General features: G+C 41.8%; 1 protein-coding gene across 5 annotated transcripts in view; it reads left to right on the forward strand.

The window, feature by feature from the left end:
- The window catches only part of babam2 (BRISC and BRCA1 A complex member 2), a 204,281-nt gene that overhangs the window by 99,197 nt on the left and 90,334 nt on the right, over positions 1-14,750 (forward strand). For all 5 annotated transcript variants that reach the window (XM_072551249.1, XM_072551230.1, XM_072551257.1 and 2 more), the window contains one exon: positions 13,833-13,942. In XM_072551249.1, coding sequence (XP_072407350.1) covers positions 13,833-13,942 — 110 coding nt within the window. The remainder of the gene's footprint in view (positions 1-13,832; positions 13,943-14,750) is intronic.

The following is a 14,750-nucleotide window of genomic DNA, read 5'->3' on the forward strand; positions in this document are numbered from 1 at the left end:
GTGCCAAAATTACATGAACTGTACCAAAGACTAGTCAAGTACCATTTTTTGTAAGGTATAGATTGCAAAAGTATGACTACCACCATCCCTAGGTATGACCTGTCCCACTGGCAGGACAGCCCCAGCAGAAGTGGCGACGCAGTGGTGTGTAGTGAAGAAGGGGTGGCTTTAGGATTCCTCAACATTGACTCCAACCCCCATGAGTTAACTCGGTATCAGGTCAAACATGCAGAAAGAAACCTCTTGATGATTGCAACCTCCTGCCCATCGCTAACACTAGCTGATGAATCAGTATTTTCCCAAGTCATAGAGATGTACGGCACAGGAATAGACCCTTCGACTCAACTCATCAATGTTGACCAGATATCCTAACCTAATCTACTCCCATTTGCCAGCACTTGGCCCATATCTCTCTCAACCCTTTCTATTCATATGCCCATCCAGATGCCTTTTAAATGCTGTAATTGTACCGGCCCACACTCTCTACAATAGTTTAGGGGTGGCATGGTGGCTCAGTGGTTAGCACTACTGCCTCACAGCACCAGGGACCTGGGTTCAATTCCCGCATCGAGCAACTGTGTGGAGTTTGCACATTCTACCAGTGTCTGCATGGGTTTCCTCCGAGTGCTCCGGTTTCCTCCCACAGTCCAAACATGTGCAGGTCAGGGGAATTGGCCATGCTAAATTGCCTGTAGTGTTAGGTGCAGGGGTAAATGTAGGGGTATGGGTCTGGGTGGTTGCTCTTCGGAGGGTCGGTGTGGACTTGTTGGGCCGAAGGGCCTGCTCCGACACTGTAGGGAATCTAATCTAAATTAATCCTCCACTTCCTCTGGCAGCTTATTCTGTCCACGCACCACCCTTTGCATGAAAACGTTGCTCCTTTGGTCTCTTTTATATCGTTTCCCTCTCACCCTAAACCTATGGCCTCTCGTTCTGGGCTCCCCCACCCCAGGGAACAGACTTTGTCTATTTATCTTATCCATGCCCCTCATTATTTTATAAACTTCTATAAGGTCATCCCTCAGCCTCTGACGCTCCAGGCAAAACAGCCCCAACCTTTTCAGCCTCTCCCTATAGCTCAAAACCTCCAACCCTGGCAACATCCTTGTAAATCTTTTCTAAACCCTTACATGTTTCACAACATTCATTCGATAGGAAGGAGACCAGAATTGCATGCGATATTCCAAAGATAGGCAAACCAAAGTCCTGTCTAGCCGCAACATGACCTCCCAACTCCTGTACTCAATACTCTGACCAATAAAGGAAAGCATACCAAACGACCTCTTCACTATCCTATCTAAAAGTGACTCGATTTTCAAGGAACTGTGAACCTGCAGTCTAAGGTCTCTTTGTTACGCACCACTCCTCAGGACCTTACCATGAAGTGTATAAGTCCTCCTTTGATTTGCTTTTCCAAAATGCAGCACCTTGCATTTATCTAAATTAAACTCCATCTGCCACTCAGCCCATTGGCCCATCTGATCAAGATCCTGTTCTACTCTGAGGCAACCTCCTTCGCTGTCCACTACACCTCCAATTTTGGTGTCATCTGCAAACTTACTAATTGTACCTCCTATGTTCACATCCAAATCATTTATATAAATGCCGAAAAGTAGTGGATCCAGCTCTGATCCTTGTGGCAATCCACTGGTCACAGACCTCCAGTCTGAAAAGCAACTCTTCTCCACACCCCCTGTCTTCAACCTTCAAGCCAGTTCTGTATCCAAATGGATAATTCTCCTTGTATTTCATGAGATCTAACCTTGCTAACCAGCCTCCCATGAGGAACATTGTTGAATGCCTGACTGAAGTCCATGTAGATCACATCTACTGCTCTGCCCTCGCCAATTCTCTTTGTTACTTCTTCAAATGCCAATTGGAAGAAATACTGAGGGTAACGTAATAGAAAATACTTTAATGCCCATCACCAATAGGGTTGTTCTGAGGAAGGGTCAACTGGACCTGAAATGTTAACTCTGTTTTCTCACGACAGATGTTGTCAGACCTGCTGAGTTCTTCAAGCAATTTCTGTTTTTGTTTCTGATTTCTGCAGTTCTTTTGGTTTTTCAGCAAAAGTGGCCTGGTGGCACCACGACTAAATCACCTGTCAGAGCTCTGAAAGACATAGCTGCCCAAGTGGGTCCATAGCAGATGGTGAAGGAACCAAGAGGGAAAAATCTACTTTGCCTTGTCATCAGCAATCTATCTTACACAAATGCCAATGACACACTTATTAGGAGGGACCACTGCTCAGTCATTGTGAAGTTAGGACTTCATTTTCACATCGAGGATACCCGTAATTATGTTGATGACACCAGCACCACACTAAATGAGGCAGACTTCACACAGATCTAGCAACTCAAACCTGGGCATAGTTATGGTGCATTAGACCATCAGCATCAGCAGCAGAATTTGTAAACTCATGGCCGAATCCTCACTCAATCATAAACCTCAAGCTGGGAGCTCAACCCTGACAAAGAGTGGAGGAGGACATGCCAGAAGAAGCAGCTCTAGGCATACCTAACAATGAGTCGTCAATCTGGTGAGGCTAAAACAGGATTACTTTAATGCCAAACAGCAGAATAATATGCAATAAACAGGGCTAACAGATCAGATGAGGTTCTGGAGATTTGCCTCATCTAGTTGTGAATGGTCGTGGACTATGAAATGATTTTGACTGGAGCTGGAGCATCCACAAGTATCCCCATCCTCAATTATGTTGGAGCCCTGGCTTGATCTCCCCAGCATCAGAAATACCAATCTCCAGCCCTAGAACATTAGCCTGAATCTCTGGAATACTGATCCAGGGATAATTTAGTGTCACCTGCAAACTTTGAACGAATTGTAAACTGAGGAGCACAGTGTGGAACTCTAATAGGACATTAACATGTTGTTGGAGTGATTTGAGTTGATTTGAGTAATTATTGTCACATGTACCGAAATACAGTGAAAAGTCTTGTTTTGAATACTATACAGGCAGATCATACCATACAAAGTGTATCAGGTAGCAGAACAGAGTGCAGAATACAGTGTTATAGCCACAGAGAAGGTGCAGAGAGAGAAAGATCAGCATTAACATTTGAGGGGTCCATTCAAACATCTGATAACAGTGGGAAAGAAGCTGTTCTTGAATCTAAATGTGTATTCAAAGTGTTATATCTTCTGCTCAATGGAAGAGGGTGGAAGAGAATATAACCAGAGTTGGAGTGGTTTTGATTATGTTGGCTGCTTTCCTGAGGAGTGGAAAGTGTAGACTGAGTGAATGGATGGAAGGCTGGTTTCCTTGATTGACTGGGGTGTGTTCACAACTCTCTGTAGCTTCTTGAGGTCTTGGGCAGACCAATTGTAGTACCATGCTGTGATGCAATCAGATGGGATGCTTTCTGTAGTGCATCTATAAAAAATGCAAAGTGTCTTTGTGGACATATTGAATTTCCTTAGCTTCCTGAGGAAGTAGAGACATTGTTATGCTTCCTTGACCCTCACATCAGTATGGATGGACCAGGACAGATTGTTGGTAATCGTCACTTCCAGAAACTTGACACTTGACCATCTCCACCTCCGCACCATTCATGCAGACAAGGAACATGCCCTCCACTCAGCTTTCTGAAGTCAATGGCCAGCTCCTTAGTTTTGCCAGTGTTAAAGGAGAGATTGCTGTCTTTATACCGTGCCGCTAAGCACTCAGTCTCTTTTCTATACTCTGTGACATCATTGTCTGACCTACAATGGTGGTGCTGTCAGCAAACTTCTAAATTGAGTTGGGGCCATGAGCATATAAGGAGTGGTTATGTGGGTAACCTCAAGATGTAGTTCTGAGTTTAGAGTTGAGTTTGTTTGGAATTGTGGTATTGAAGGTGGAGCTGTAGTTGATAATTAGGAGCCTAACAGAGGTAGCACCAGGCAGATGACATATACTGTGGACCTGTTGCAAATGATCAACACAATCCTGTTGCCTCAAGTGGTGTCCCATTACTAGCCTCTGGAAGCACTTCATAATTCTGAAGGTCAGAGCCACCAGATGGTAGTCATTGAGGCATGCTGCATGATTTTTCTTTGGCACTCGGATGATGATGATCTTCTTGAAGCTGGTGGGAATGTCAGATCATAGTAAGAAGAGGTTAAAGATGTCAGCCAATACTCCTGCCAATTTGGATCTGAGTGCATGGCTGGGGACTGCACCCAGGCTGATTGCTTTTCATGGAATGTTCTGAAGTCCCCACCAACTTCAAAACGATCACCATCATCCTATTTCTCCATACGTTCAATGACATTGCAAATGTTGAAACTCCAGTACAGTCAGTTCCTCTATAAAATGTGTTTCTTCTACGTGAATTGGCTTTAGCACGATTGAAGAATTTAGACTGCTACTTGTAGAATGTGAACTTTCCTTACCTGTACTGGCTATAACGTGATTTCGGTCCCATTAATTTAAATGGCATGGCTATTGTGCGATTTTCTTATAACGCACGATCGCACAAGAACGGAACTATCGTGTTATATCAGAACCGACTGTATTAACATCCTGTGAGTTACCATTGATCAATTGCTTATCTGGAATAAGTGCATGAGGAGCAAAATAATGTTGGGACTTTTGGTTTGGACTGAACCATCTCCTGATTCCCTAGAGATTTACTTGCGCACACAAAAGCCTAAGTCAGGAATGTAGTAGAGTAACCTGCACTTACTAGTTTGTTTGGACGGTAGCATTTCAAGGGCAAGACTTTCTTTCATTGGAGCAAAGAAGTCTGACCCTTAGCTTGTTATGGCTTCCCACATTGCAGGGTGGCCTTCTTTGAAACACATATTGCACACAATATCTCCCCTTCACCACCACCCCAAACAAAATCAGCCCATTACTGTAGATGTACGGTCTTGTTGACCTTCTATCTTAATGTACATACTGTACTTTTAGTATCCAAGTGCAGTTAAAGATTAAAGCAGAAGGTGCTGTAGACACAAAAGCCACATCTGCGGAAAGCGAAATCTGCAGTTAACATTTCAAACTGATAACCTTCTGTCTAACCAGGGGTTCATCAAAGTGAAAGGTAAACACTCCTTCCCTCTTTCCACAGATGTTACTTAATTTGCTCCGTGCTTTTCAGTATTGTCTGTTCTAACTTCAGATTTTCATCATTAAAGGGAAAAGAATTAAGACCAAGATATTAGAGCAGGTGAATGAAACTGGTTGGATAGTTCTATCAAAGATTCAGCATGAGCACATTCTATGATTTGTGCGTTTTTTTAACCTTTGAGTATAGTTTAAAAATAAATCACACTTTTGGAATTGATAACATAGAATGCTGGAATTATTCAGTAGATCTGGCAGCATCTGTAGAAAGGAAAATAGTCTTTGTCTCCAAACTCAGACCTATCATTAGTCCTTTATTTTCCCCTAAATTCTTATTTGTTTCTGAAAAAATGTCATGCGTATGGTTTCTGCAATGCTTTGTTCCATTTTACTTTAATTGATTTAAAGACACATGATTCAGTCCCATGTAAGCATCTCTATTCTCTTAGATTGATGACATGAGTATATTTCACAGTTACCAGCCAGACTCGGTTGGTAACACACATTCCTCTGAGTTCAAGACTCTAGGTTCAAGTCCCACTTTAGGGGTTGAATACAAAATCAAGGTGGGCACTCCAGTGCAGTGTTGAAAGAGCATTGCACTGTCGAAGGTTCTGTCTCCCAAATGAGTTGTTCAGCTAAGGCCCTGCCTGCCTGAAGATTCATAGTACATTTCAAAACAAAAAGCTGGAGGTTCTTTCAAGTGTTGTAGCTAATATTTATCCTTTAATCATTGTCCCAAAAAATAGGTTGTGTGATCGTTATCATGTTGCTGTTTGTGGGAGCTCAGAGTTCAAATTCACAATGTTTCTTCCATGGCTGTGCTCATGCCTGGGTGTCCTTAGGGAGCATGCAGTGTCCATCAACGTTCTTGAGGCATTTAGAAAAAGAGGTGGGCACTGCCATGGCAGGGATGCATTATCTTCCCTTCCAATTCCATTTTGCTCCTCCCCCTTCTCTACCCTTTTTGTTGATGTTGTGCTGCCCTAGTAGGTGGTTCAAAGTTAAAAATCACACAATACCAGATTATAGTCCAACTGGTTTATTTGGAAGCACTAACTTTCGGAGCGCTGCAACCACTGATAAAGGAGCAGCGCTCCAAAAGCTAGCGCTTCCAAATAGTGGTTAGCACTACTGCTTCACAGCACCAGAGACCTGGGTTCAATTCCCGCCTCAGGCAACTGACTGTGTGGAGTTTGCACATTCTCCCCGTGTCTGCGTGGGTGTCTGCCGGGTGCTCCGGTTTCCTCCCACAGTCCAAAAATGTGCAGGTTAGGTGAATTGGCCATGCTAAATTGCCTGCAGTGTTAGGGGCAGGGGTAAATGTAGAGGAATGAGTCTGGGTGGGTTGCTCTTTGGCAGGTCGGTGTGGACTTGTTGGGCCAAAGGGCCTGTTGGACTATAACCTAATGTTGTGTGATTTTTAACTTTGTACACCCCAGTCCAACACCAGCATCTCCAAATCATGACTACCTTAGTAGCTAGTGCTTGTAATTCATTAATTGTTGAAACTATCAAATATGTGATTTGATGGTGGATATCCAAAAAAACCGAGCAATGAACTAATTGTGATGCTCAAAATAATTAATGGATTTGATTTCTAAAACTGCTTTCCAGAACAGTTTGAAATAATCTTAACATAAATCTGTGTCATTCAGGTGTGAACTCAGGAAGTAGCATTTCACATAGGGAAATAGAAACCGAGAATGTTGTATCCAGAAGGTGGGGTTAATTGAAATTATCAGGGTCAAGCTCCATTGATTTTGTTACATCAAGTTTTAAAGCATGTAGAGCAAAGGTGATTAAAAGGAATTGAGGTACTGATCAAGTTTGATCGAACAATAATTGAAAAGAATCTGATTCGGAATGATTTACACTCTTTCGATTTCAATGAATGAGAAGATTGTACATAAAACTGAATGTGAAATATGCAGTAAACAGGCAAGTAACTAAACTTGGAGGCACCTGCCTCCTGTCTGAAGATGGTGAAATAGAATTGTGCTGGTTGAGAGGATTGCAAAGTGGATGCTTCTGTTTGCTACTCTGTAGTATTTTCTTCATCGGTAAGGAAGGAAGGTAGATAGAAAGTACAGCTGACCATAATGTTGAATGCATCTGTTTTTGTCATATTTATTTTGGGAGTGGTGCATAGTGTTTATCCAGAGGTACAAGCTCAATCAGCTGATCCCGCTACTTAAACAAAATCTGAAATAAAAGATATTATCATCATTGAAACCATGAACTCTCAGATTGTTATAAAATAGACATCTAATTCATGGGTGTCCTTTAAAAGAATGATTCTGCAGTTTAGCCTATATAGGACTGCAGATCTATGGCAATGTTGTTCACCTTTAACTGCCCTTTGAAACATAAGAGGGGGGAGTAGGCTGTCGTATCCACACCTCATTTTATGCAGTCTTAACTGATTATCCACTTCAATGTCTTTTTTGCATAGTATACTCATGTCCCTTCACATCAGCAAGAGTTAGAAATCTGTCAATCTCTAAACAGTAAAACGTAAACAAGATACTGAAGATCTGAAACTAAGGTACTGTAGAAATTAAGCAGGTTTCGCAGCATCTCTGAGAAGCGAAATAGTGTTGACATTTTAAGTGCAGCATGACACTCCTTTGGAACTCTAAAGCAATTCTGAGAAATAGTGTTGTGGAGAAAATATAGAGAACCACCTTGAGACACAGAGTTCTTCAAGAAGTAGGTCTTTTATTTGTAAACAAAAAACCGTGACACTGAGAAAGCAGATTCTTGAATGCCCCTGAACCTCAGGGTCCATGGATTTTTTTAAAATCGTGTTTCTGTTAGTTTATCAGCATGTCCAACTATATTAATCAAAGTACTTCACTCTAGCTACACAATAAACCAGTGATGTTAATTCCCATTATCTCTTTTGTTGTACATTCTACTTAATGTTATTCTAATGTCATGGTTAGATATTTATTGCTAACTCTGCTACAGTGATCTTCAATTCCAGACTAACCTGACATGATAGATATTTATCTATTCCATCTGTTAGAATAGTCTTCTGTCTCAAGCTGACTCTACTATTAATTAGATATTTTAATGTCATGTCCCGAATATTTATTGTCCCAATCCTGTCATATTAACACTTAACAGAGAAACTTGTTTTATTACTTGTGTTATCTCATCTCGCCATAGTGACCTTTCAATCTTAACTTTACTCTGCTAATTGGTGTAAGAATGTTCCACTATGGTTAACCCATCCTGCCTTCCACAGAACACAGATTGCTTTTCATTGGTCTTCATGCTTTAACCCTTCCCATGCTTTCATGTTCTTTATTTTCCATAATAGTCAGCCAACTCAAGAAGTTAACGCCTTTCCCTACAGTTTCTGCAAAACGTACTGAGTTTCTTCAGCATTTTCTGGTTTAGTTTTAGCTTTAAACATACTGAGCATCCACAGACCCCTGGGGCAGAGACTTTGGAAAATTCATAACTCTGAGTAAATAAATTACTCCTAATGTCAGTCCTGAGTTCTCTTCCGCTTATTTTGAAGTTGTATCCCTTGGTTCTAAACCTCCCTATGGCAATGCCCTTGCAAGCTATCAAAATTGAAGAAGGCATCTTCTCTTGAGCAATAAATTCCTAGTGATGCCCACAATCCAGGAATGAACAAAAGAAAATTAAACTAAGCAGTTCATGTAACCTATTCATATCCCTTTGTAGACTCATTGCATCCTCTTCATGACTTGCGTTCCCACCTGTATTTGTGTCAATTTACCAATTATGCATTTAATACCTTCATCCAAAACATTTACAAAAACTGTAAAATATTGAGGCCCCAGCACTGATCCCTGCAGCATATCTTCTGGCCTGTTAACCTATCTTATACTTAGGCATTTAGGACTGACATGAGGTGAAATTTATTTACTCCTCCAATTGTGAATATTATTTTCTACCCCAGGGGTTTCAGATGCTCAGTCAATGAAAATAGAATAGTGTAGGACAGATGGACTTCAGATTGGTTCAACAGATTGATGCAGCATCGAGGGCTGAAGGGCCTGTACTGCGCTGTAATGTTCTATGTCACTGGTATGTTTAATGTAGCAGTATATACTTTTTCTTCAAGTTTGATATTGTCTTTATCTTTTTCATTAACCAAGGATGGTAATTGCTTCCTTCATGATTTTTTTATTTATTTGTTGAAGTGTATCAATTCTGTGTATTCTGAAATATCCCCTTAATGTCTGCATCTCTATTAATCTATCCCTTAATCAAATTTGCCAGTTCCCTTTAGCTAGCCTTGCTTTTAAGCCCTCATAATTGCACTTACTTAAGTTTGAGTAAGACATTTACTTGTCTTGGCCCTTCTCCTTCCCCCTCATTTTGCCTGATGTACATGTATTTGGAAAGGCAAGGACTGATTAGGGATAGTCAACATGACTTTATGTGTGGGAAATCATGTCTCACAAACTTGATTGAGGTTTTTGAAGAAGTAACAAAGAAGATTGATGAGGGCAGAGTAGTAGACGTGATCTATGTGGACTTCAGTAAAGCGTTCGACAAGGTTCCACATGGGATACTGGTTAGCAAGGTTAGATCTCATGGAATACAGGGAGAACTAGCCATTTAGATACAGAACTGGCTCAAAGGTAGAAGACAGAGGGTGGTAGTGGAGGGTTGTTTTTCAGACTGGAGGCCTGTGACGAGTGGTGTGCCACAACGATTAGTGCTGAGTCCACTACTTTTCATCATTTATATAAATGATTTGAATGTGAGCATAAGAGATATAGTTAGTAAATTTGCAAATGACACCAAAATTGGAGAAGTAGTGGTTAGTGAAGGTTACCTCCTGATTACAACGGATCTTGATCAGATGGGCCAATGAGCTGGGGAATGGCAGATGGAGTTTAATTTAGGTAAATGCGAGGTGCTGCATTTTGAGAAAGCAAATCTTAGCAGGACTTGTGTACTTCATGGTAAGGTCCTAGGGAGTGTTGCTGAACAAAGACACCTTGGAGTACAGGTTCATAGGTCCTTGAAAGTAGAGTCGCATGTAGATAGGATAGTGAAGAAGGCGTTTGGATTGCTTTCCTTTATTGGTCAGAGTATCGAGAACAGGAGTTGGGAATTGAATTGAATTGAATTTATTGTCACATGTACCAAGACACAGTGAAAAGCTTTGTCTTGCGAGCAATACAGGCAGATAACAGAGTTAAGTAGCATAGATAGTAAATATTAGATATAAGAGCAGCAAAAGCAAAAACACAGGTACAGGCGAATGTTAAGAGTTTGAGAGTCTGTTCAGTATTCTAACAACAGTAGTGTAGAAACTGTTGCAAAACCAGCTAGTGCGTGTGTTCAGACTTCTGTGCCATTTCCCCAGTGAAAGGGATTGTAGAAAAACATTGCCAGAGTGAGATGGATCTTTGAGAATGCTGGCGGCCTTTCCTTAACAGCGGGCCTGGTAGATGGATTCTATAGATGGGAAGTTGGCATTTGTGATTGTCCGGGCCGAGTTCAGTACTCTCTATAACCGACTCCAATCTTGAAGGTACAGTTGCCATATCAGGTAGTGATATATCCAGATAGAATGCTCTTGATGGTGCACCTATAAAGGTTGGCAAGGGTATTCGCTGTCATGCCAAATTTCCTCAGCTGTCTGAGGAAGAAGAGATGTTATAGGGCATTGTAACCAGTGCGTCTATATGAAGAGTCCAAGAAAGCTTGTTGTGGATGACCACTCCCAGGAGCTTGACACTCTCCACTCCTTCCACCTCTGTGCTGTTAATAGGTCATGTTACGGCTGTACAGGACATTGGTTAGGCCACTATTGGAATACTACATGCAGTTCTGGTCTCCCTGCTACAAGAAAGATATTGTAAAACTTGAAAGGAGTCAGAAAAGATTTACAAGGATGGTACCAATGTTTGGAGGATTTGAGCTATAGGGAGAGGCTGAAAAGTCTGGGGCTGTTTTCCCTGGAGCGTCGGAGGCTGAAGGCTGACCTCATAGAGATTTATAAAATCATGAGGGACATGGATAAGGTAAATAGACAAGGTCTTTTCCCCAGGGTGGGAGAGTCCAGAACTAGAGGGCATAGGTTTAGGGTGAGGGGGAAAGATACCTAAGAGGCAACTTTTTCACGCAGAGGGTGGTGCCTGTGTGGAATGGGCTGGCAGAGAAAGTGGTGGAGGATAGTACAGTTGCAACATTTAGGAAGGGTTTCGAGGGATATGCGCCAGATGCTGGCAGGTGAAACTAAATTGGCTGGATGGGATATCTGGTTGGCATGGATGAGTTGGACCAAAGGGTCTGTTTCCGTGCTGTACATCTATATTTCTAATACAGGGACACTTGGCCCACAAACTAGAATCAGGTTCTACCACACCAGTCTTAGAGCCATTCCTCAAGCTGTATTTTTCCAATGCCAATTTGCATGTAGCTCAGATAATAACAGCTTCTCTGGTGGTTAGGATCACACGCTATCACAGCTGCAACCGAGGTTCATTTCTTAATCAGGGAATGCCTCCTGGGGATCAGTTAGCTCAGTTGATACCAAAACCAATGCAGAGTGACACCAACGCTGTGGATTCAGTTCCCTTACCTGCTGAGACTATTGTGAAGGCCCCATCTTCTTGACCTCGCCTGAATCCTGGTGACCCTCGAACCAAAGTCACCACCAATCATATCTCTCTGTAATGAGAGAGCAACCTATGTTTCTCTAGGACTGTGGTGACTTCTCTTTCGGATAATAATTCAGGTCATATTACCCTTGAGGTTCTTGTTCTTAATTTGGTGGCTAGCTTCTCATGCTAAAAAATGCAAGACCTCTTTTGTATTTTTTTTGCTCTGTTTGTATCATTAGTACCTACATGGACAATGATGATAGTGATTTTGGTGAAGATTTGATTTTAGTCTCCCTCCCACTGCAAGTTCCTCTTGAGCTTTAAACAGATGTTCCAAACCCTGATATCAGACAGGCAGTACAGCCTCCTGGACTCTTGCTCTTCACTGCAGAAAGCTGTCAGTCTCATCAAGGTCTCCTTCTGCCATAGCATTCCTTTTTGTTCGCCTACTTGAATTGCTTTCTGAACCACTGGTGGTCAGTTCACTCATAAACTCTTCAGCCCACTTCCATCCAAAACAGCTGGAAGAACCTCAAACATATTGGACAGCTACAAAGGCGGAGTGTCCTGCATTCCTTCCTTCTGGTTCCCTTGCCTGCCTCAGGCCTCTGTCACTGACTACTGTTCAAATTAGAAACCTTATTCTGAGCGATTATCCTCTTCCATGTACAATAAATCAAGCTAACTCTTCCCCTCAATGGCTGCATTTCAGTCTTCAACTCAGTTACTCTGATCCCTGAGCCACAAACTCTTATTGCAGACTTTTTCCCCCTAGATGGCATTGATAACCTGAAGGTCCCACATGCTGAGGCAGTGCCATCATCACCCATCCTACTATTCTTAGTAGTTTTTAGTTAACTACTTAGGCTGGCAAGTTGCAGGTAACATTCGTGCCACTTAAGTGTAATGCACTGAGAATCTCCAGTGAAAGTAAAACTAACCCTTGAAATTCAATTTTGTTGCAATCACTAAACCCCTATTAACATCCTGCAGGCTACCACTGATCAGAAACTCAACTGGACTTGCTACATAAATATAGTGGCTACAAGAACAGGACAGAGGCTAGGAATACTGCAGCGATTAATTTACCTAAAATGAAAATGCCACCCTGATTCCCCAAAGCCTGTCCACTGTTTCCAAGACACATGCCACAAATATGATTGTGATTGAATGCTTCCCATTTGCCTGGATGGGGTCAGTTCCAAGACATTTGGGAAAAAGTAGGCAGATTGACTGGCACCGTATCTAAATATGCCTTCTCTCCTCCACCACACTACAGATGCTGAGTAGCAGCAATGTGTACTATCTACAAGATGCTCTGCAGAAATTCATCAAAAATCCTTTGACAGCACCTTCCAAACCCATGACCACTTCCACGTGAAAGAGCAAAGGCAGCAGATATGTGGGAACACCACTCTCTGCAAGTTCCCCTCCAAGTCTGTCACCATTCTGACTTAGAAATATACCAAAGTTCTTTCACTGTCGCCAGGCCAAAATCCTGGAATTATCTCCCTAAGGACATTGTGGGTCTACCATACAGCACATGGATAGCTTCAGGGAGACAGCTCACCACCATCTTCTCAAGATCAACTAAGGCCAGCCAGCAACGCCTATGTTCCACAGTTGAATTGAGGGAAAAAAAACTTCATCAATTATTTTATTTCTTAACTTTCCCCTGCTGTTCCAGTACTATACCAACAATTTAAACCATAGTAATAGAATAGACCTAATCACTGAACACGTGCCAAACAGCTAGTTTCTCAGTTTCTTTCCCTGTAGTAGAAACAGAATCAATTTATACTATGTGGCTTTTTTTTTTTACAAAAAGCAAAGGTGCATGTCCTTCCCATCTTCACATTATTGCTTATTTACTCAATTCCATGCACTCTGATCAAAGCCGCACTAGAATGAGCTCAGTTTAAACTTCAATGCCATCCGAAACTAGCCATAGCTACAGATCAATGCAGAATTATTTCTCCTTAAGGAAAAATTCTCATTACTCATTAACAGGCTGCATCTTTCAAAGCATACTGGGGAGCACAGAGTTTACTTCCAGCCATGAGAGAGAGCGACAATTTGGGGCAAAACAGTTCTTAAACCAGTTGGATTTTTTAAAAATCCTGTAATTACAATATTTGTTGTTTCCTCTCTCCCAGGACACAGTAATAGACCCAGGAGAAGATGTTGCTCTCCTTTCTGTCAGTTTTGAGGATACTGAAGCTACTCAGGTGTTTCCTAAACTGTACCTATCTCCAAGGATTGAACAGTAAGTACAGTACTTTACTATGATCCCTGTTGAAAAATGAAAAGTCAGATTTGTTTTGCTATCACAGATACGTTTTGCTATTCTTTGGAGGGAAAGGTTTATGTTGGATTCCAATTCATTGAACATAAGTGGTCCTTTAGAATCTTACCTGATAATTATTATTTTTAAATTTAATTTTAAGCCAAATTGTTCTTTGTTGTAAAATATATTCTTGCAAAAGAAGCCTTGAAGAGCACCAGAATTAAGTCTTAAGTTACCAGCTGACTCAAGTCACATGATGAGGCTTTGTGGATGTTTCACAGAACATTGAACAGTACATCACAGTACAGGCCCTTCAGCCATCAATGTTGTGCCGGCCTTTGATCTTACTCTAAGGTCAGACTAACCTACTTTACCCTTCAGTGTACTATCTTCCATGTGCCTATGCAAGAGTTACTTATCTGACTCTACGACCACTGCCAGCAGTGCATTCTACACACCCAACACTCTCTGAGCAAAGAACCTGCCTCTGACATCTCCCCTAAACCTTCCTCTAAACCTAACCTTAAAGTTATGTACCCTCATGATAGACATTTCCGCCATGGGAAAAAGCCTTTTGCTATCCATTTTATCTATGCCTCTCAACATCTTGTACAGCTCGATCAAATCGCCTCCTATTTCAGAGCATTAAACTCCAGCTGGTTAGGGAAACCAGCCAACACAAGTCAACACAAATGCTTCGAGGAGAAAGTGGGGACTGCAGATGCTGGAGATCAGAGCTGAAAATGTGTCGCTGGAAAAGCGCAGCAGGTCAGGCAGCATCCAAGGA

Source organism: Chiloscyllium punctatum, chromosome 3 (assembly GCF_047496795.1).
Source record: "Chiloscyllium punctatum isolate Juve2018m chromosome 3, sChiPun1.3, whole genome shotgun sequence".
Taxonomy (NCBI): Eukaryota; Metazoa; Chordata; class Chondrichthyes; order Orectolobiformes; family Hemiscylliidae; genus Chiloscyllium; species Chiloscyllium punctatum.